The sequence below is a fragment of the Hyaena hyaena genome, unplaced genomic scaffold, assembly GCF_003009895.1.
Source record: "Hyaena hyaena isolate Hyena2069 unplaced genomic scaffold, ASM300989v1 scaffold_592, whole genome shotgun sequence".
Classification (NCBI taxonomy): domain Eukaryota; kingdom Metazoa; phylum Chordata; class Mammalia; order Carnivora; family Hyaenidae; genus Hyaena; species Hyaena hyaena.
The window spans coordinates 140,437-164,767 of NW_024081223.1; the positions used below are offsets into that span (position 1 = coordinate 140,437).

The 24,331-nt window shown below is 37.5% G+C and overlaps 1 protein-coding gene across 7 annotated transcripts in view; it reads right to left on the reverse strand.

Annotated features, from left to right (window-relative positions):
* The window catches only part of RXFP1 (relaxin family peptide receptor 1), a 111,430-nt gene that overhangs the window by 52,895 nt on the left and 34,204 nt on the right, over window positions 1-24,331 (reverse strand). For 5 of the 7 annotated variants that reach the window (XM_039256868.1, XM_039256869.1, XM_039256870.1 and 2 more), the window contains exons 2-3: window positions 20,146-20,283; window positions 564-662 (exon numbers count right to left, since the gene is read on the reverse strand). In XM_039256868.1, the coding sequence (XP_039112799.1) occupies window positions 564-662; window positions 20,146-20,283 (237 nt within the window). Of the gene's footprint in view, window positions 1-563; window positions 663-13,343; window positions 13,580-20,145; window positions 20,284-24,331 lie in introns of those variants that run through there. The other 2 variants (XM_039256871.1, XM_039256874.1) reach the window with 2 other exon arrangements.

Below are 24,331 nucleotides of genomic sequence, written 5' to 3' on the forward strand. Positions count from 1 at the left end.
ATTTACATCTGCATAATATCAGAATAAACAAAAATTATTTAAAAGAAAAAATTTATAAGATCTTTATGTTCTAAAATAATGCAGCGTCAGTCCTGAGGCTATACGTTCCCACAGCCCCTCCTGTGTGTTGGAAGTTCTCAGTATGCAACTAAACATATCAAGTTATAATTAATGAGGCTTTTTGTATTTCTAAAGTAGTTTAGACCCCAGAAGCTTTTTCACTTGCAAACATTAAAATCCAAACAGCTTCTCTGCCCTTCTATTTCTACAGTTCCCTTTGTATCAAAGTCTATAGTGATTGTGAAAGAGGGACATATAATAGCAACTCTGACTGGCAGACATTAATTTTGTTCACAACAATATCTGACATGATATATTGCTTTTATACTTGGGAGCCCTGAATCACTTTTAAATAGAATTCTCAAATTAAGGCTACATGTCTAATAAAGTTTGCAGTTAGAAAACTATACTTAATCTTTCAAAAAATATGTTGGATTCAACTTTTAAAAACATGATGTCTTATGAACTCATGGAAAAGAGATTCAATCCCTCTGATTACTTACGGCATTCAGATGTTTGTGTCTCAAAATGGTACAAGGAAGTCATTCTGTAGTAAATGGCAAAGTATTTGTCAAATTGTATAGGCCATCCGTTGTTGTCTCCTAAAATAAAAATCAGAGAGCAGAAAATTCAAGAAAACAGAAATGTTCTGGTGTGTTGGGAAAAATAGGTCCTCTCTTTAAAACAAACAAGAGATTGTCAAACTTAGCGAGACAAGCATCATCTGGGAGCTTGTTGACAAATGGAAATTTCTGGGCTCCCCACCTACAGGTCGTGATTTCACAAGTCTGAGGTGGGTTCCCACATCTCCGCTATGGGTGCTGTAGGTGATTCTTTGGCAACTAGTGTTTGAACCACATTTCAAGAAACAATGCTTTCTTAAGTACTGACACACAGCACCCTGTTCATAGCATATTAATTATGACTCCCTCAAGTCTTCTCTCATTTAACCTGATGTTGGAGATGTATTAACATGGATGGATGATCATGATTATTAAAGAAAAAAAGAACATGACCAGCACTATCACATTTCTTTTTTCTTTCTTTCTTTCTTTTTTTTTTAAAGGGCACCATGGTGTCATGGATGGTTTTAACAGGAATTCTCTTCTGAGTGCTTACATATTTTCTCATTGATATTTTCTGAGTTTGATTTTAAGCTCTTGTATTGTTTTAAAAAACCACAAAAATTGTAAAAGTCTTTCTTTGGGGGGGGAGAACAAAAGAAAATAATTTTACCTCACAAAATTACTTATGACTTTTTAGTTAATTTTAAACATAAGAGACAAGAAAGCCAAACATATGATAGAATGGACTTTGCATGGGGCATAGGAGCAGCTTCTTTGGACATCTTTGCAGAAGGTATGAGCCTTCATCCTATCTTCTCTTCATCTGGGAGAGTTTCACTGTGACCCTTTCCAGAGGTTCTAAACCTTTTTCAGAATGTTGCCAAGACTCTTTAAGGATGCATAAACATATGAGAAGATGATAAAAACTATAAAATTGTCCTGTTTTTATAAATTAGTATTAAGTCTATCATAAATGCTGTTTATACTTATAAAATTAGACTTGCTTTTAGAAATCCCACTAAATGTGAAAAATTGAATAGAAGATTATTTAAACATTGCATTTAAAATATTCTTCCTTAAAAAAAATAAAATAAAATATTCTTCTTTTAGCATGCTTCATTATTTTTTAACACTTGTCTATTATAGAAGATTTCAAAATAGAAGTAGCAAAGTAATATAATAAGATCTCAATTCAGAGGGAGATAAGTGATGGCTCTCAAGTTTACTAACCACTGACTTCAGCATGAGATCCCAGCTGGGTACCAGTAACTAGGTGGCCAGGAATACCAGCCATTGAATATCCAGGAATCAGTTCAAGGTGCCTCCCCACCCTCTTACATCATAAGGATGATGCCTTAGAGAACCAGGAAGAAGCGGAGGAAAATTGGGAAGACTGAGGTCATACAGCCAAATAGAGACTACAAGCTATTGAATCATGGTGCATTTTGTGCAGTTTGCACCTCCTCTGTTCTAGGCTGGGTTTAGAACGCTTTCTTGTTCTTTAGAAGTTGGTAACTCAACTGTTTTCCAAATCTTGAGCAGCTAAGGTTCTTGTTACAGATAAGCTTCTACATTTGGATACATGCATGTGAGACCGGAAGTTTGTAGACAGTGGTCTTGCAGGTATATAGTGGGAGTTGGGGCAGATACTGCAGCCAGTCTCAGGGTTCAGTTTCACAGGTAAAGAGATTATTAGCAGTACTAGTGACAATGACAGACTAGTGACTAGTGGCAGCAGCAGCAGACACTTCTTGATCTTGGGCTTGCAATTATGATGATTCGTTCTCCATTCCTGACTCCTCCTGCTTCTATAGGCTTTACAGTGATTCTATAAACACCTTCTTCCTTGCATGAAATCTCTTTTTTCTTAACACCCCCCCTCACCCCCCACTCCAATCTAGAGTGGTTTCCGTTTCCTCTTTCCAGAGGAAATTGCAGATAATGCTCTCAAGGATGGAAACATTAGATTGATGATTTGACCTGGTTAGTATTGAAGATAACAGCAATACTAATACTATTACTATTAGAGTTTCAGGGGCGCCTGGGTGGTTCTGTTGGTTAAGCATCCAACTTCAGCTCAGGCCATGATCTTGTGGTCAGTGAGTTTGAGCCCCACGATGGACTCTGTGCTGACAGCTCAGAGCCTGGAGCCTGCTTCAGATTCTGTCTCCCTCTCTCTCTGCCCCTCCCCCACTCACACTCTGTCTCTCTCAAAAAAATAAGTAAACATTAAAAAAAATTACGAAAAAAGAAAACGGGACTTTCAAAGTTTATGGCACACTGTGATGAAGAAGTTACTTCAGTTATCACTTATGTCTTCTTTCTGGCACAGTAGTTGCTATGGTAAATCATTAGAAGGAAAATAAGTCGTTTCTAAGACTGTGGGAGAGGATAGCTATGGAGATGTCCTGGGGAGATTAAAGCTGGAAAATGATGAGTCCAGGGTTTATGTTCAATCTTATCAGTTTGAAAAAGTTCAGAGAACCACAGAGCTTCCGTGACCACTCTAAGATAATCTTTTATCTCTTGCAATCTCAGGATTGATGTAATCTCAAATCTGATAGAATCTGATCCAGTGGGTGATCAAGGTTAGAGCATAAGCCAAATTCATGCTTTTCTATGTCTTTTAGGTGAACATTAGGGCACTGATTTGGAAGGAGAGAAGCCCTGCAAATTGATATGGCACATTTGAATGTATTGAATTTGAATACTTTAAATCCCCATCTCATGGAACCTTTCCTGTCAGCAGAGACAGCTCCCTCTCCTGTCCCGTGAGGTTGACTGTAGTCTGTTGGAGATGTGCCAGTTACTTTACTTGAAGTAAATAACTTGTGAGGTCTTTTTAGGCCCCACATTTTGAGTATTCTTCTCTGCTTCCTAGACGATTATAGCTAAAGTCAGATGCTAGCACACCCAAGAAGCCAAGTACGAGTTGGACTTAGAAAAAGAAGATCGACATACCTAAAGATTTTCCTATTTTAAGTAAGCAGAAACCCAAGGAAATTGTTTGGGAACAATTTCTAAGCATATTAGACGAGGAGGAGGGACTATAACTTTGGGCACAGATAATTAATACAGGTTTCTGGATTCAGTGTGCTGCCTCAAGCAGCAGTTTGCCAGACTGTTGACTGGAATCAAGACTCATTATTGCCTAAGACTAAATAAAGTCAAGAAGCAAACACTTATGGGTATTGAGTCACCAAAGGGGTAGATTATGAGGGACATGGCTCTTGTGTTGTAGAGCTGCAGTGGACCCATAGTGGATACTGTAGATTGGCTTGCTCACTCTGTTTAACAGCCCCTCCATTGGTGTGTTCCTGGAAAGTAGAGACTGCAAAGCTCACAACATTCCACATCTCCTTTACAGCCAGGATCAGGTGCTCTCACACATATTTTGGTTGGTAGAAGAAAGGTAGAGATCATTTTCCTGCTGCTAAGTCTAAAGCGGAGACACCGTGTTAGGAGGCAATTATGGCAGTGGCTCGACAATTTTGGGATCACCAGCTTTGTGGGCGTGAAAAAGCAGTTGTGTTTGTGGGAGGGGCAGCAGGGTCAGCGGTGATGGGGTGGTCTCGGTCTTTGGATTGCAGCTATGTTGAAGTGTTCTTGGATTCAATGCCACCAGTGGGGGCTTTGCTGGCGCCCACTCTTCAAGCTTTATTGGCAATTCTGTAAGTATCTAAATTCTGTTTAACATACCTAGAATGGGTTCTGGTTTTCATATTAAACCCTGATAGGTACAGAGACCCTTTGAATTATGGGATTAAAATATGGTTTAAGTGTGGTTGGACATTTTCAGCATTTTGGGAGCTCAGGTGGAATCTCATGGGTGAGAACAAAGCAGTGCGTTTCCTTCTAAACCTATGAGCTTCAGTGTAGTAGTTTAGTTTTGTGGTCTCACTACAGAAATGGTGATACTTTTCAACATTTTTCTGCATCTCCATTATGGATTCTACGGATAGGGTTAGAAGCCTTACAAAACAAATTATTCTTCTGTGCTCCAGAATTACCTATTTGTTTCCTTGGCTGTCCGGTTTGGGTTTATGGCATTGACTTGTCTCCCTTTCCTGGTTTGGCTTGTTTGTTGATTTTTTGGCAAGTTTTTACTTGAAAAAACTTGGTTCCTATCTTTAGATATAAGAAAGGAGAGTTCTGTGAGAGATTTTAGTTCTTCCATTTTAACAGAGAAATTGAGTATTAGCACTTAGCTCTGAGAGAACTTGTGTTTAGCAAATACCTACTATATTGTACTAGGTACTTTATCTTATCCTCATAATTCTATTTGGTCATTATTGTCATTTCATTTACAGATGGAAAAGCTGTTTCTAAGCTTTAATTATTTTAATTAAAATAATTAAAAGTGTTTTTTTCTAGGCCGAATAGATGATTTATCAATATATAGTCTACTTACAGAATTTCAGCTTTTGTGTGACATTGGCCTTAAATATTTAGCTAATACCATTTATTGCTTATTTTTCTATTGTCTATTTCATTTTCATTATTGAGGCTCTTATATTAGAATTGTGTGAATTATACAAAAATTCATTTAATCTTTTTAACATTTACTTATTTTTGAGAGACAGAGAGAGACAGAGCAGAGCAGGGGTGGGGCAGAGAGAGAGGGAGACACAGAATCCAAAGTAGGCTTCAGGATCTGAGCTGTCAGCACAGAGCCCAATGTGGGGCCGGAACTCATGAACCATTAAATTGTGTCCTGAGCCAAAGTCAGACGCCTAACCAACTGTATCACCCAGGCGTGACCCCAAAACTCATTTAAATAACAACCAGAAGTAGTTATTAACTGGAATTTAAGTTCATCACTATTATTACTTATGGAATCAGTGAAAACATTGCAAATCATTAAAGTATTACTAAAAAATTAATTTTAAAAATAAATTAATTTTCATATTTATGTTATGATCTTTTTACATATTTATGTGTTACAAATAAAATATGTAAAAGAAGTTATTTGCCTCTGGATATGTTGAGGCACTGATTATTTTGTAAGCAAGTTGGTTGTGTATCTAGAGAGCGAGGGTGGAAGTGATTTGCAAAGGTCTGGAGAACTTCTCCTTGTAGGTTGCCAGCACCTTGTTGGTTTTGCAGGAGGAGGAAGACACCCGCCCCTGCATTCATGTTCATGTTCCTGACACATCCACCCAGACCTCAGAAAACAGCACTGGAAATTAAGTGAGATGACAGCATTCCAGAAACATGGGGCTGTTTCTGTAGTTACTGTTTCCCTGCTGCTGAGAAATTTGAGTTTGGGGATGGAGTGAGTGCCAGTAGATGTTGATGTTCTTTCATTCTGGTTCTTTAGCAGGCCCTGTATTGAAGTGAACTTTTACAACTGAGCTATTTCAATTTGCTGCATTTTTTTACCATTAGCTGATAAGGCAGTACTTAAAATCATGGGCTCGGTGCCCTGTGCTAATCCTTTGTCCCTTGCCATTGCTCCCTCTTTTAGGAGGTTCACTCTTTGTGACCTTGGTTGCAACAATTTCGTCCAGCAAATCGACATGTGCAGTTATTTATGTGGCTTCTCTTTTCGTTTTCTTAATCCAACTCCTTTTCTCTCCCTTTCTACCTTATTGTACTTCAGTACAACACACACACACACACACACACACACACACGCACACACACACACAGAGTCAAAAGAAAAAAAGGAAAAAGAGGTGATATTAGTATAGATATGGGAAATTTTAGAATGCAGAAACAGGCCAAACCTGCTTGTATTTCCCTAAGATAGAGTATGTCTTGGTGGGGGGGGCAATCTCTTTTTAAATAGCAACATCTTCAAACACACAGCTTTTTAAGAATTAGTTTTTACCTTCCTTTCTGCCTTCCCAAAGCATTTGCTTCTTGCCCCCACCAGAAAGTAGGAAAATAGAACATAGGAATTGTAGCCAAAATTGCAGTTGGAAAGTTAGCATTTTTAAGAAAACAGCTTTTGGTATATGTGTTTCTATATTTCAAATCCTCATTCTTAAGGGTGTCTGGGGCAGTGAACAGAATGGTTTTTCATACTTTGGTGATGCTCCCACTAAAGTTTGGTTCTCTGTTACTTTCTTTTTGTGCATCATACGGTAGTGTAATGAGCACTTTACTAAAAGACCATTGTGTTAGGGCATATGGTTTCCTTATGTATGGGTATCGCTGAATGAATAACATTGATTTACAATACATATGTTTACTAAAAAATATTTTTTTCTAGCTAAAAAATGATGGAATGATGCTATTGTTAAAAAGGAGACAGCAGACTCCAAATTATGTCATTCGTGCTAATCCCCACATCAGCAAAGCAAGACTTAATACCTAACCTAATTGTAGTCTTAACTCCCCAGGAATGTGACCTTTAACCAGTCAACTTGAAATTTCCTGTCAGCACTAGGAGATAATCCGCTGATAAACCCCCTCTGTTACTCTTAGTAGGGCAACCTTGCTTAAAACAATGCATTCTTGGTTAATAATTTCCTTTTTTTCTTCCTCCTCTGTCTTTAGAAACTTTTCCTTTTCTGCAGCTCAACACAGCTTCTTTCTACCTGCTAGACTGGGTGCTGCTTGAGTCATGAATCATTACATAAAACCAATTTGATCAATTTATTCAGTTGAATATTTGCTATTTAACACTGTAAATAAAAATTAATGACATAGATCAAGAAAAATCTAGTGGCGCATGCCGCGTGAGCTCAGTACATATTTGCTAACTGACAGAGTGGATGAATAAGTGAATGAATGAGGCTCTATCCTCAAAGACCCCTCAGAGAAAACCCAGTCTCTCTTATTCTACAATAAAATTTGGGAACGGAAGCACTTATCAAGAACACGGTTTTCCAGGATCTTCTACCGTAGATTCTGATTTATTTGGTCAGTATGGGGTCTAGGAATCTATCTATATTTTCCATTGGTGTCCCAGGTGAGTCTTTGAGCAAGTTTAGGGGGAACTGCATTATGAAATACATCCCAGTCAGCTAGAGCCCTTTTCCCACTGCAGTGGAGCATAGCTAGATTTAGGAACACAAAAATCCTGTCAATCAGAAGAAGCATGCTTCTTTTCTTTAGCAAAGTTGCTGATTGTTAATAATGAGTAGTCCAAACACTCCAATAAGATTGCAAGTGGTCCTTAATTTAAGGGCACTTTGTGTATATCTTTCTTATTACACTTACTGTAATCTGCTTCATGCATCCTTATTTGTATATGCATTTTATCTCCTTATGAGAGTATAGTAGGAAATAATCTTATAAACCTATGCATTTTTTCTATACTTCAGTGACTACAAAGCTACTTTTAATATATTTAAAATATGGCTCTTACTAGCTCTCCTAAAGTACATGAAGTATATGAAATACTAAAACATTATTTCACTTGCATCAAGTATTTCTTATAATTTATTTTATTTTATTTTATTTTCTTAAATACTTTATTGTCAAGTTGGTTTCCATGTAACACCCAATGCTCATCCCAACAAGTGCCCTCCTCCATGCCCATCACCCCCCTTCCCCTCCCCCTCACCCCTATCAGCCCTCAGTTTGTTCTCAACATTCAAGAGTCTCTCATGACTTGCCTCCCTCCCTCTCCCTATAATTAATTTTTTTAAAGGTTTTATTTTTAAGTAATCTCTACACCCAAACAGAGAGCTTGAATTTACAACACTGAGATTAAGAGTCATGCGCTCAACCAACAAGGCTGCCAGGTGCCCGTTATAATTTTAGTTTTATGGAAAAGTGGATTACACATCAATTTGAGTTCTGGACAATGTACCTCCCTCTCCCTTGCTTTTGGATTCTCCTGGCACTGGGGCAGGGGCATAAGGGTGGGCGTTGGTTCAAGAGATGAGGTCTGGATGGGAATGGGAAAGGTCCAAGTTTCTTGAATGCACTAATTTGTTAGGGTGCTATATTGGGCTTTCCTCAAATAGTTCAGGATTCTCCTTGAGAAGAGAGCTCTGTGGTGAAATACATTTGGAAATGTATATATCCTATATATATGTATAAATCCTATATATCCACCTAGGATTAATAATGCATGCTAATATAATGAAAGAAAACAATAATGCATGCTAATATAATGAAAGAAGTATCTTTTGGGATGCCTGGGTAGCTCAGCTGGTTAAGTGTCTGACTTTTAATTTTGGCTCAGGTCATGATCTCAGTTTGTGAGTTCGAGTTCTTGTTCAAAATAAATAAGATAAACATTAAAACTTTTTTTTAAAAGAGGTATTTTAAATTTTGTTTAATTCTTGTTATAAGATGCCATACATTTTGGAAAGTGTTTGCTTTTGCATTTGCTCAAGAAAGAGTATGTCTAGATCACTTGGTTTTCAAAGTGTAGATCCAGGACCAGCAGCATTAGCATCACTTGGGGACTTCAAACAAAAGTAAATTCTTGAGTCGCACTCCACCAGAGAGACATTGAATCAGAAACTGTAGATGGGGGTGGGGGGAAACAATCTAGGTTTTTATGAGCCTGATCTAAGTCCTGTGAAAACCACTGCTCTACACTAATTAATCACTTTCTAGGTGTTCTGAGTAGGGTAATAAAATTGTCTGTGCATTGGGAAGGGAATCATTTCAAAATGTTAACAAGTCTGATTCATCTGCCATGTTTGTTAAAAATGCACATTTCTGGGCTCCAAAACTACCTAGGAGATCAGCATTTCTGGTGGTGGAGCTCAGAACTGCAGCACCTCTCACCAGCCCTCAGGGGACACAGCTGTGGCTAGTTCTCAGAGCAGGCTTCCCAAAAGTTCCCATCGATTTGTAGCAGCCACTCCTGGGCACCCTTGATGTTTGGATTTGGAATAATCCAGAGTTAAGGGACTTGTGTCTCTGATGGAGAGGAGACCAAAACAAAGGAGGATGTAATGATGTTGTGTCAAATGGTCTCCTTTTTTTTAATTAAAATTAAGGCATAAGTCTTATGGGTTACAAAGTATACATGGTTATTGACTAATGCATGAACAGATAATTTGTAAAGTTTGGGTTTATGTGAAGTGGAGCATTCCTGATTCTGAGACATTTACTCATCTCAGCACGTATTCCTGGGACATAATGGAGTATCTTTTTCTCAGAAAGGAATGATCTCTAGAGTAAAGGTGCCATGGGCCATTAGAATAAACCTTTGGATGCCAACTGGCCAGCCAGAACAATTCATCCAGCTAACTGTATGGGATCTCCTTGAATTTGAATGACAATAGTAGTTTGTTGGACAGAATGCATTAGCCTCTTTGTAGGCTCCTAACACCCTTGGAGGCAGCTTTGAAGAAATTAAGGGGTGTGACGTGACCCTGGGTATATTTAAAGAAAATTAAGGCCACTGGAGAAATTGCTTTTTGTGGTCTCTCTAGTAGGAAGTGTTCTGAGATGAAAGTCTTTGTGAAGTTAACCCAAACATTGTTTAAGCATTGTTTAATAAACAAACTTGAGGTTAAAATGAGGTTTGTTGGGCAAAGGGAAACAAGAGAGAGAAGCAAACCAAGAAACAGACTCTTAACTGTAGAGAACAAACTGATGGTTACCAGAGGGGAAGTGGGTGGGGGGATGGTTTAAATAGGTGATAGAGATTAAGGAATGCCCTTGTGATGAGCACCTGGTATTGTATGGAAGTTCTGAGTCACTAAATTCTACACCTGAAACTACTATTACACTGTATGATAACTAACTGGAATTTAAATAAAAACTTTCAAAAGATAAAATGAGGTTTGTGTGTATAGAAAAGCAAAGTATATACCTATACTTAGGTATCTCCAGTGCTATTTTGAGAATAAGAAATAGAAAACCATGCATTTTTGAACAGACAATGCATGGTTGTATATTAATACATATTTATGACCCATGTCACTTTTCTTCTTGTGTTTTTAACCTTGAAAAAGGCAGGCCGCTAACTTTAATGGAATATTCTAAAATGAGAAGAGCTAGGTTCTACATCAAACTGCCTGCCATTGCCATCATTCTGACCATTGTATAAAAAGCTGTATTTCATAGGAAATAAAAGGATGTTTGGTATTCCAGAGTTTTAAATGCAGGCCCAATTAAAAATTAAAGGAGTCCTTGAATACACTTCAAACATTCTTAAAATTCTATTTAAAAATATATATCATCACCATCACACCCATAAATAAATACTAGGAAGGATGACCCAGAAGCTTGCAGATGACAAAAGGAGTCAAATTTTTAGTATTTGATTTTCAAAGGCCTATATTTGAGCATTGAAATTTGGAAAAACATACAAGAGCGAGCTTTGTTGTTCCCAGTTTGCACAGGAGAGTTGGACCAGAGAAGGAGAGTGGAAGGGTCTTCTTGCCCTCCCTTTTCTCTAGGTAACAGAATCTGGGGGAAACCAGAAACTCTTTACCTTCATTACATCTGCAAAGACCTTATTTCCAAATAAGGACACATTCTGAGGTTCTAGGTGGACATATGTATTTAGCAGATACTAACCTACAACACTACCCAAAATGTATTAGAAGAAATGTCTCTTTCCCCTGTAGATTATTGAAAAACTAACATGGAAACAGAATAACCAGTGTCTTCATCTTTTTTCCTGTAGACATCTTTTTCCTCTGCAAAAGTGAGGAGTGTTCAGAGAAATCGTCTATGGAGGGGAGGCCTCAGAACTCAGGTCTTCATGTTAGAGTAACTCAATTTGGCTCCAAAAGGGGAATGAGGTTGGGTTGGTGTAACTTCGATGGGGAGCACTCTTTGTACAACCATCCATTTATAATGCGATTGTACAAAGGAAATGCTAACAAATTCTAATCTGGAAATGCAGAATTCCTTTTAAATAACGATCTAGAGGTAGTGAATAAATGCCATAGTATCTGAGAATTTGATGCTACTTTAATATTTCATTTTTACTACTGAGTTAGCACTCAGTTGAAAATGGACATGAGTGATTTCTGAATGAGGGTCCTAACCTTTTGTAATCTGATTCCCTTAGTATTTACCCAGATGTATTCTTCCAGGAATTTCAGACTTTTAGCTGAAAAAGTGAAAGGGCCCTCTTCTTTTGGTTTGCCATTGTTATACCAAGTACTACTCTAACGACCCTTTAAGACTTTTTTGGGTCTCTAGTCTGCTTGATTGCATCTGAGATAGTTCTGAGTAGAGATGAAAAATGGGTTAGTGACACACAGCAAACACATATGGAAGTTGTATGGGAATTGTGTCAAATGGTTTAACTCGGAAAAAAACTGTACATTCCATATTGAAGTTTATCAGTAAGGATCAAAGTTATTATTAAAGTGATGCAACCAATTTTCATATATGTATGTCTATAAATTCTGTACTGCCCAAATATTTTAGAAAGAAAGGGATTCTTATGAATTCAATGGAAAACTTGAAATCTATTGCTTTTGCTTGCCTTGTGTCAGTGAAAGATGTTCAGTGAGTAGATGTGTTATATTTTTTTATAGTGAGATATTTTACTTTATTTTTATATTCAGTACTATTCCATTATAGAGAAATTCTTTTTTTAAAGAAAAGTGGGGGGGGGGCGCCTGGGTGGCTTAGTCGGTTAAGCGTCCGACTTTCGCTTAGGTCATGATCTCGTTGTTCGTGGGTTCGAGCCCCGCGTCGGGCTCTGTGCTGACTGCCAGCTCAGAGCCTGGAGCCTGTTTCAATCTGTGACTCCCTCTCTCTCTGACCCTCCCTTGCTCACGCTGTCTCTCTCTCCTAGAAATAAATAAAACATTAAAAAAATTTAAAAAAAGAAAAGAAAAGTGGGAACTCAGTAAGCAAATAAGAGTGCTTGTTTAAAATACCTGTGATAATACAAAAGTCACAGTTTTTTTCTAAATATATTTGGTTCATATTATAGTTCAATACATGGGGAATCAGTTTAATTTATTTAATGGTGTTTCATTTTTGGGGTAACTCTGCTAAGTTTTATAACCACTATTTTGATTTGGCTTACTTTTCCACTTTAATAGTTATTACTGATGTCAATGTTTAATAGCTTGAAGGTGTTTTTTAGGATGTAGTGTAAAAGTTCAAATTAAGGAAAAGTCCCCTCCCTTTCACTGCAAAAAGATTTTTTATTTGGCAATATACTATTAAGTTATAAATGAGCACTCTAAAAGTGATTTTTAGCTGTGGGTTTTTCTTTTATTTATGTGTTAAGATGCTGTTTTATGTGATTGTAAATATATTTAATGCTGCTTATTCAAATATGCATGAGGTTTACATATTCAGAAAAGAATTAGCTTTCTGACTTAATTTAATTAGCATTAGGCAGAATATAAACACGAATGTCTGAAAAGCAAATAGCCACGGGAGCACAAATTATCTAGATACTTTAAAATGAAAAGAAAAAAAATACAATAACTCACAGCCAGTGAAGGAAATTCAGTAATAAGAAGCAAGAGGAGATAACTGCATTTCATAATTTTTGTCACTTGGCCCCTAAAGGTGGTGATAAAATTCTGTTCTCCTTCCTGGGATGTTCCAGCCTGTACATGCACGGACAGCAGTGGCATGTCAACTGACCATTGCTGAGGTTTTGACCAGAGTTCAACTTAAAGTTTCCTTTTTTAAATTTCTAGATGACTGCAACCAAAACAGTGTCGGTGTTTCTTATAAAAGCTAACACATTTGGTAATAATGATAATGGAGTTTGTTAGCAAGTTAGAATGTTTGCATACCATATTAAAAGCTCAATTCTAGTATATTTATACTGTTGCCACTATTTATACTGCACCCTTGTTTTCTACTCACTTGGGTTTAGGTCAGTGGTTCTCGAAATGTAGTGTGCATCAGAGTGACTTGAAGAGCTTGCAGAAACATTGCTGAGCCACCAGCAGAGCTTCTGATTCAATCGGGCTGGGATGGGGACTGCCAGCCTGCATTCCTAATAGCTTCATGGGTGCTATCAGCTAGTGCTGATGGGTTTGGTCCAGAAATACAGTAGGAGATCTGCTCGCCTGGATGAATTTCAGGAGAGTTCTTTATTTCTGACATAAGAAGACCAGGGATAGTTTAAGATGGTATTTGTTACATAGACATGTTTTCATAAGAATAGATTATGATTTTGCCCATATTTCCAAAACTGGACTTGGGGTTTGTTTTTGTTTTTTTGATATTGACAATGGTGAATAAAGGAGGTTGTAAAATAGCATTAAACAGAATATTTTTGTTTAATAAACAGAACCTTTTGTGTCTAATAAAAATAGTTTAATATTAATTGCTATTCAAATGTCACCTGTATTTTTAATAATTAGTGTTTTTGATTAAACAAAATGCTCTTCATCTTCGTATGCCATATATAACTACAGCTGGAACTAGATTTATTTCATCTATAAATGAATATTTTATTTTAATGAATGCTGGTGGTGCATACCATTCCTTGCTCACGTCAGAGGTCCCTAAGACAACCATTTAGCAAAAACTTTGGAACAGATTCCTTATACTGCTTTCACTCAACTTGCTTCACACTTCCCTTCATACATACAAATCAGGATTTCCCTGACTTGAAGTCCAGTCAAATGTGAATTATTTCTGGGATAGAATGAAAAAAATTTGATCTCCAGAGTAACTACTGACTATGGTGGTCGATAATCTGATCCACACAGATTTATTGAGTGCCTGTTTTATGTGTGTGTGTGTGTGTGTGTGTGTGTGTGTATGCATTTCTATATATGCAATTCACTTATTTCTCACAATAAATTTTTTTATTCCAATTTCACAAATAAGGAAAATGGGACTGAGCCAAAAGAAATGACTTGCCCAAGTATCAAGAGATAGAAAGAGATACTTCCGGGCTTTGAGCCTGAACTTTCTGAGGTCAGGTTGAAGAATCTTCCAATAATTCTGTATCTATTTAAAAATAAATCAAAGAAGGTAAGGAAAAGTCATTATTGTTGACCATTAAATACAAGCCACTATTTTGAGATACACAGTCCAAGGGTTGAGAAGGGGTGGCAGGAATCTTTTTAGTGATACACAGAAATTAAAAGCAACTGCTTGGGTGTGTTCTTTGGAGGTAATGATATTAAAATATGGTTAACAATCAGTTTGTAAACTTAATGAGATGAACTAAGTAATAATTAAGGTCTAACTGTGATGGACTTGGTTTGAAAGAGAAAAGAATAGAGGAAAAGACAAGTATGAAATAGAAAAGGAATTGAGAGAGAGTGAAAAAAGGGATGAGGACAATTAAGGAGGCAGAATGGAAGTGGAGAGACACATGGAAATGAGACAGAGAGAGAGAATGGCCCTCAGATACACAGAGAGCAGAAAAAAATTGGGAGGGAGAAAAAGGCAAAGAGGTGAAAGAAAGAAGAAACCATGATGGATAGATACATCTCTAACTCGGTTTTTTTTCTGATTGGTATTGTTTTCACAAAAGTTAAGCTCATGATTATCATCAGAATTCAAATTCTAAGTGTAAAGAGATAGGCCTTAATATTTTCCATAATGCATATTTTCTTTGTTAAAATTCAACAGGATAGTTAACCAGGATAATTAACATAATTAAGATCCAAATATACAAATAAACTACACTTTATTTGGTCCCATCCAAATAAACTATAGTTACATTTTCAGGATATGTGGGAAAGCTTACCCACCTCCTGACTCTCATAATCAATAGCACACACACACACACACACACACACACAGCTATTCATATAAACATACAACTACAAAAACAAGAGTATGGAAAAATATCATTCTTTCAAATATGAGCTGCCGTTTCAGTAAGTAAATAGACAGACTATCATTGTTCCTAGAAATATTTAAATTGCTTAACAGACAGGACTTCTTAAAGTCACACGGGTGGGGACTCTGAGTCACTGAGAGTTAATATCAATGTGTGTGGGAAAAGCAATGATAATACCAACTGGGATAGAATTTGCAAAAGTGGTTCCAGTGGCTTCCCTCCCTCTGTCCAACCCCCCTTGCAGTGTGACTTTGCATCTCCTCTCAGCAGGAGGAGGAGTGGATTTCACCTCCTGAAACTGAACTGGCCTTGTGACTCCTTTCGACACCGATGTGAGGCAATTGTGACATTTTTGAGCCTAGGTTTCAAGAGTCCTTTTATACCTCCAGTTCACTCCTGGGTGCCATGCCTCTACCACAAGCAAAAGCTTGGCTTAGCCTACTGGAGGACCAGAGCTGAGTCACTCTGGTTATCTCAGCCAAGGTCCCAGACATGACGACAAAGCTGATCCACAGATAACGGCGGGTGCGTGAAAAAGTCCAACTGGGTTGAGAAACGTGGGGCTGATCTCAGCTGAGCCCAGCTCCAGTTGTTGACCCATAGAATTGCCAGCTCAAGAAATGATTACTTCTTATGTCATTAAGTTTGTAGGATAGCTACAGCTGGCTGATACACAAGTTAACTTTTACTGATTGCTAATGTGTCAGGTGCGGGCCTAAGCATCTTAGATACAGTATCCAGTTGACTCTTTTTAAGAGGATGTAGACACAGATATTTTCCACATCACAGAAGAGACAACCGCCATTTTTACCCTCTTCACACAGCCACATTTTAAATCCAGGTCACCCAAGGGGTGCCTGGGTGGCTCAGTCGGTTAAGCTTCCAACTTCGGCTCAGGTCATGATCTCACAGTTTGTGGGTTCGAGCCCCACGTCAGCTCTGTGCTGACTGTCAGCTCAGAGCTTGGAGCCTGCTTCAGATTCTGTGTCTCCCTCTCTCTCTGACCCTACTCTGCTCACACTGTGTCTCTCTCTCTCTCTCAGAAATAAATAAAACTTAAAAAAAATAAATCTGGGTCATCCAAGCTTGATCTCTGCATTCCATTGCCATATTGCCTCCATCTGAATTTGCTGGTTGGTGAATCCTGAGAAACTTGAGTAGTTAAGGATTATTACTTTGAATACTATTATTTTTGTTACTTGGTTTCTTGAAATTTAGCACTAGAACAAGAGCCCCCAAGCTATTTTTCACTGAGAAATTACTTTTGGTGGCAAATTTCCTGTGCTACCAAGTTTTTTCTTGCTTTCTGTCAACATTTCATTTGGTGGGTGATTGTTTACTCTTCAATGAGAAGAGTGGTGGGTGCAAACTCCATGCTCCAGGGATAAGAGAGCAGAGTGATGCCATTTTCAGCCTGCCCAACAGCACTGACGCACTTTAGTGAGCAAAATAGCACCACCAATCAGAGGCTGGAGCCTCTTTTACCAAGCCTTGCTCCTCTGGGCTCTGCAGGTGCATCTCCACTAGGGTGAGTCTGCCTGAGTGAGTACACCAGGTCCCACCCCCAGAAGATCAGCACAAATCCCTTGCATGCACCAAGTCCACTGATCATAGAGAGCTACAAAGCTTCAGCTCTAGGAAAAATAGCATCTATCTTCTTTTGTTCAGCCCCCGTTGGGATACAGAAAAAGCAATTTTAATCTTTATTTTTATTTTTAAATTATTTTATTTTACTTTTATTATTATTTTTTTGGATCTTCTTTTAACAAGCAGAACAAAACACACTTAGGATCTAGCTTCCTTTTTTCTTTCTTTCACCTTGACAGTATGACAAGATGGAGTAATTTACCCCGAAAGAAAGAAGCCAGGGCCAGATATTTAATCAATACAGATATAAGTAAGATGTCTGAACTAGAATTTAAAACAACAATTATAAAGATGCTGGCTGGGCTTGAGAAAAGCATAGGAGACACTAGAGAATCCCTTACCATAGAGATAAAAGAACTAAAAACTAGTGAGGCTGAAAATAAAAATACTATAACTGAGATGCAAACTGTAATTCATGACATGATGACAAGGATGGATAAAACAGAGGAAAAAAGATCAGTGATATAGAAGATAAAATTATGGAAAATAACAAAGCTGAAAAGAAGAGGGAAAAATATTGGATCACAAATGTAGACTTAGGGAACTCAGCAACTCCTTATACCATAATAACATTCATATCATAGGGGTCCCAGAAGAAGAGTAAAAGAGGGAAGAAGGCTTATTTGAGCAAATGATAGCTGGACACTTCCTTAATCTGGGGAAGGAAATAGATATTGAAATCCAAAAAGCACAGAAAACTCCCATTAAATTCAACAAACAATGGCCATCACCAAAATGTAAATGAACTATTGGTATTTCATCAAGATAAAATGCTTTTAGGGCACCTGGATGGCTCAGTCAGTTAAGCATCCAACTTCAGCTTAGGTCATTATCTCATAGTTCATGAGTTCAAGCCCCACATTAGCCTCTGTTCTGACAGCTCAGAGCCTGGAACCTGCTTGGGATTCTCTTTCTCCCTCTGTCTCTGCCCCTTCCCCACTCACACTCTTCCTCTCTCAAAAAAAAAAAAAAAAAAAAACCATTTGAAAAAAAATTACAAAAAGGTTTTGCACAGCAAAGGGAACAATCAACATCCCCTACAGAATGGGAGAGGGTATTTGCTAATGACATAAAGCATTAATATGCAAAAATACCTAAAGAACTTATTAAACTCAACATCCAAAAGACAAATAATCCAGTGAAGAAACGGGCAGAAGACACGAATATACATTTTTCCAAAGAGGACATCCAGATGGCTAACAGACACATGAAAAGATGCTTAACATCACTCACCATCAGGGAAATACAAATCCAAACTACAATGAGATATCACCTCACACCTGTCAGAATAGCTAAAATTAACAACACAGGAAACAACAGACGTTGGCAAGGATGCAGAGAAAGGGGAACCATCTTGTGCTGCTGGTGGAAATGTATATTGGTCCAGCCACTCTGAAAAACAGTATGGAGCTTCCTCAAAAAGTAAAACTAGAACTACCCTATGACCCAGCAATTGCACTACTGGGTATTTACCCAAAAGATTAAAAAATGCAGATTTTGAAGGGAGACATGCACCCCTTGGCAGCATTATCAGCAATAGCCAAATTAGGGAAAGAGCCCAATGCCCATCGACTGATGATGATAAAGACAATGTGGTATATATATATGGGGGAATATTACTCAGCTATCTAAAAGAATGAAATCTTACCAAATGCAATGATGTGGATGGAACTAGAGAGTATTATGCTAAGAGAAATAACTCAGTCAGAGAAAAACAAATACCATATGATTTCACTCATATGGAATTTAAGAAATAAGAGAGATGAACATAGGGGAAAGGAACATAAAATAAAAAGACAAAAACAGGGTGTGAGGCAAAATCGTAGGAGCCTTAACTATAGAGAACAAATGGTAGGTTGCTGGAGGGGAGGAGGTGGGTGAGCTAAATGGGTAACAGGTATTAAGGAAGGCACTCATTTTGTTGAGCACTGGTGTTATATGTACATGATGAATCACTAAAATCTACTCCTGAACCAATACTACACTATATATAAATGAGCTAGAATTTAAATAAGTATTTGAATAAAAAAACCAATGAAATCTTGCCATTTGCAACAACATGGATGGAGCTAGAGACTATCATGCTAAGTGAAATAAGTCAGGGCACAGAAAGACAAAGAGCAAACGATTTCACTCCTATGTGGAATTTAGGAGACAAAACATGATCATATGGGAAGGGAGGAAAAAGATCAAGTGAAACTAACTATAAGAGACTCTATGATAGAGAACAAATTGCAGATTGATGGAGGGAAGGTGGGTGGGGGAATGGGGTAAATTGGTGACAGATATTAGAGCACTTGTGTTGAACACTGAGTGTTATATGTAAGTGATGAATCACTAAATTCTACTTTTAAAAACAATATTATACTGTATTTTAACTAACTAGAATTTAAAATTTTGAAAAAAAAATGAATATAACATACTAGGAAAAGAAAGAAATTTGAGCAAAATTCTAACTAAAAGCCAAGTTTTCCTGATATTCTATTTGTTCAGAGCTCTACTTATTGGCTTTATAAGGTCATAAATTTGATTGTTAGTTAAATAATAGGTGAGCTGGACTTACTGTTTGTTTTTTGTTAGGAGGTCTCATTTGTCCATCAGAATTGTCATAAACACTATGCCAACTAACTTGGATATAAATTTAAAAAATTAAACAAAATTTTTAAAAAAGGATTGTAATAAGCAAAAGATAAGAAAGAGCAATAGCTGTTCACACTTAGCTAGTACCTGCTGTATGCTTGCGTTTTTCTAATCCCTTACATTTAATCTTCCCAAATTCTCTTAGTGTAGGGACAATTTCCAAACCCTTTTCTAATATCAGGAAAGTGAAGGAAAAAGAGGTTTAGAAACATTCTCAAGCTACATAATTGGTCATTGTTGTACCCAGATTCAAACCAGAGAGTTGGTCTCCAGAGCCCAAATTCCCAATTCCTACATCATTCTGATTGTAAAATGTTAACTGGAAGGGTTTGTGGGATACAAAACTATACTATGTGCACAATCACCACTTTCCTAAAGTATTGGTGGTGATAACACATAGAAAAGAATAGATGTTTTAAGCTAATAAAAGAAGTATGTTCCTTAAGTGACATATATTTTGTTTTTCAATTTAGTTTTCTCTTTTCCCTTTTCTCTGGGTGTGAGCAGTCTCAGCGACTTCACCTGAAGTGATTTTGCCCTGGTTCCTGCTGTGGCTGCAAGTGCTTCACTCACCGCAGTTGTCCTCATCCGCTTGGTTGCCACAGTCATCCACACCATTGCAGTGAAGAATCTGAGGCAAGCACTTGGTGATGTTCCCACAGGGGAAATAGCCGAGGGAGCACTTGACATCCTGACCACTTCCGTGAAGGACTGCGATGAAAACGGAGGAGAGAAGGTTAATACAAAGGCTTTGCCACAAGTGGTTTTCTCCCGAGTATCCTAAAACCTGTAGTCTCATTCTGGCATGTACAGCCCACTGTGTGGGAGGCTCACCTTGCTTACTAGCCTGATGCCAACCGTTTTCCAAGGACCTCACGCCGATGGGATGTTCTTTCCCATGTCCTCAGAAGATGCCAGGATTCTCCTTTCTTTGCCTTTTCTCATGCTGTTTCCCATGTGGAATGTCCCCCATCCCCATCCTTTTTCTATGAAATGTCTGCCCGTACTTTACAGTTTATCTCAATCCCTTCTTCTCTCTTTCAAAAATATTTTAGCCAATCGTTTTAAAAATCAGGAATTTATTGAATTTTTAATCAGAATCAAGACTCTTCTAGTACTAGAGCAAGAAGAAATACAGAACATCAGGAAAGTACATGCACTTACTCACTCACAGACTGGGTAGTTCCTGTGCATGAGGCTCCGTGCAAGATTTTGTGTAAACCACATTGAATGAAACAAAGTTCCCGCCCAAATTTTCAGATGGGCTTCTTTCACTCAGTGATACCCATTTAAGGGTCCTCTATGTCTTTTTCTGGCTTAATAACTAATTTCTTTTTAGTACCGAATAATATTCCATTGTTTGAATGTACCATCGTTTATTTATCTTTACCTACTGAAGGACATCTTGGTTTCATCCAAGTTTGGGCGATTATGAATAAAGCTGCTATACGCATCCACATGCAGGTTTTTGTGTGGATATAAGTTAACTATGCCATTTTAAAAACCTCAGATTTATATAAAATTTAAATTATTGGAGACTCCAAAGGTAGTTCTGTTGCTTATTATCCTTACCAAGTTAGTCCATGTTTGGAACTTTCTAGAATATCGTCAATTATAAGAAATAAAAACAGAATAGCTTGAATTGTCAATAACATTTATTATATAAAAATGTATTTGTGATCTGTCATCAAGACGTGAAAAGAACAAAAATGACTATTTTCTTTGTAAGACGCAGCAGGACATTTTAATAACAAGGCAAGTGACATTTTTATACAGAAGCAACCTAGCAATGTCAGGTTTTGACTGTACTTAGTTGTTTCGGAGCACATCATTTGATGAAGGAAATAGTTAAAGCTATGTAATAATAAGCTGTGTTGTAAGTAGTGTTCTCACTTGTGAATTTATTTAAAAATTATTTATCAATAGTCTTTCAACAAGTTGATTAAAATGAAGTCAAAGGATTTATATACCATAGGATGTCCCTGGTGGAACATCACACATTTCAGAGACTTCAAGTGTACATAACATAAGGTCATCTGTGTTGAAACTGACTTCTGATCTCTTTATTAATTTTTTAAGAACAAAATTTAAAAGTCAAGGGTTTTAGGGACACCTGGCTGGCTCAGTTGGTAGAGCATGTGACTCAATGTTGGGTTTGTGAGTTTGAGCCCACCATTGGGTACACAGCTTTAAAAATAAATCAAGGGTTTCAGAAAAATTCTTTGATGAATTGTCAGTCTTCAGTTGAGAGTCACTATTGGAAGCTGTTTTAACTAGACTAGACATACCCACCTGTGTTTTTATGCTGCTGTTTTGAAAATTCTTCTCTGAGTAATTTACTTTTAGGGATGTTATGCTTCTACGTCCTATCTTTTAAGTTTATATTTCAAAGCAGATACAGCTCTTCAATAATTATGTCATGAATTAGTTCTACATTTTCATAACATTATGATTCAAAAGATATATTTAAAGTCTTAAATAGTGATATTTTAAAAATAGCTTTATTTTGAGATTATCTCAGACTTAAAGTTGCAAATACAGTATAATTATTTTTTCTCCTGAATCTTTTGAGAGTAAGTTCCTGACTAGATGCTCTATTACCCCTAAAAGCTTCGGTTGTGCTTTTTTCCCTATAAATAAGTATGTTCTCCTATATAACCATGCTAGAACTGTCAAAATCAGGAAATTAACATTGATACCTCACTACCATTTAAACCGCAGAATCCATACACTTTTCATATACTGTTCAAAAAATGTCCTTTGTAGTAAAAGGATCTAGTTTATAATCCTTGCATTTAATTGTCCCATTTCTTTAGTTTCCTTTGATCTGGAATAGTTTCTTAGTCTTTCCTTATCTTTCATGACCTCAACACTTTTGAAGATTGTAAGTTAAGTATTTTGTAGAATGTCTCTAAATTTTGGTTGTATGACATTTCATCAAAATTAGGTTTACATTATGCACCTTTGGTAAGCAATTCACAGAGGTAATGCTTATTTCAACCTGTCAGGTTATGCAAGATTTTGATTTGTCCCATTATTGATGATCACTTTGGTCACTTGGTTAGAGTGATGTCTCCAAAACTTCTCCACTCTTAAGTTAGCCTTAGTGATTAATAAGCATATTTGTAGGGGCACCTGGGTGGCTCAGTTGGTTAAGGGTCCAATTCTTAATTTCAATTTAGGTCACGATCTCATGATTTGTGAGTTTGGGTCCCGCATGGGGTTCTGCACTGACAACGTGGAGTCTGCTTGGTATTCTGTTCCCCTCTCTCTCTGTCACTCTCTTACTTGCTTTTCTGTATCTCTACTGAAATAAATAAAAATAAACTTAAAAAAATAAGCATTGCGTAGAGGGGTGTCCAATACCTAGCCAACACCATAAGCTTCAGTCTAGTTTTCTCCCTTTACGTGTCTCTAGCTCCCTTCTCTGACAATGAGAAAGTGCTTTCTATTATCCTTAATATAGTTATAATCTTGACAAATCTTGTTCCTGCATAGTTGCCCTCCTCACCCCCATTTAGTTCTGACTCCCGGTAATGGACATTTTTCCTACAGGAGCCCTCTCCTTGCCCTGTTAGAGATCTGACATAGAATGCCAGGCACCAGCTCCCTCTGTGGACACCCTCCTTATCCCAGTGTGGCCCCAGAATTCCTCTCTGGGGAATGTCCTCATGTCCTCCTCTGTCATACCCAGCACAGAATACCTTTCTCGGGTTCACCAAATATCTTTAGAGATCAATTGTTCAGGAAGAGAACGATAGAGTAGGGAGCTGGTAAGTGATGGTTATAGGAAATTTTGGGGAAATTGAAGGGGATCATCTTATGCCACCCCAAATATGGCACTTGGCATATATATTATTTTAAAATGAAGACAATTGAAAAAAAGCAAACAGAGCAAGAGCCCTCTGCCTTTCTTTTATCTGCCTAAAAGTAGGGCATAAATTTCGCTTTGTGAAGGTACCTCCTTCCTCCCTCCATACCAGGAGAACAATTCTTGTCACTGGAGATGGAAAGTTGGAACTGAGGTGAGTCTGCACAAACAAACATTATTAAATAACCCTTTTCTTTTCTCTCAGTACTAAAGTCTGAGGGGTTTCAATTAATACTTTTTGGAGGTGACGTTCCTAGTGATTTATCATTAATGGAATAAAACTTAGCTTTTACTTTTTTGATAGACTTTGTCAGACATGCACAAACACTTATAATTTTGTCTAGGAAACTCATGAAATTTCACTCACTAACTTCAGTGAAATTGTGACTCTTACTCTATAGGAAACTTAAATGTGAATATGGAAAATTTTGACATGGTTGCTCTGAAGTCAATGCCTTAAGGGCATCTCTGTTCAGTTAAATTTAAAACAAAGTAGTGAGCACAGCAAAGGAAACAACCCACAAAACTAATAGGCAACCAACGGAATGGGAAAATGACATATCAGATAAAGGGTTAATATCCAGAATCTATAAGGAACTCACCAAACTCCACACCCAAAAAACAAACAACCCAGTGAAGAAATGGGCAGAAGATATGAACAGACACTTCTCCAAAGAGGACATCCAGATGGCCAACAGACACATGAAACGATGCTCAGCATCCCCCCTCATCAGGGAAATACAAATCAAAACCACACTGAGATACCACCTCACACCAGAGTGGTTAAAATGAGCAAATCAGAGAACTCTAGATGCTGGCAAGGATGTGGAGAAATGGGCACCCTCCTACACTGTTGGTGGGAATGTAAACTGGTGCAGCCCCTCTGGA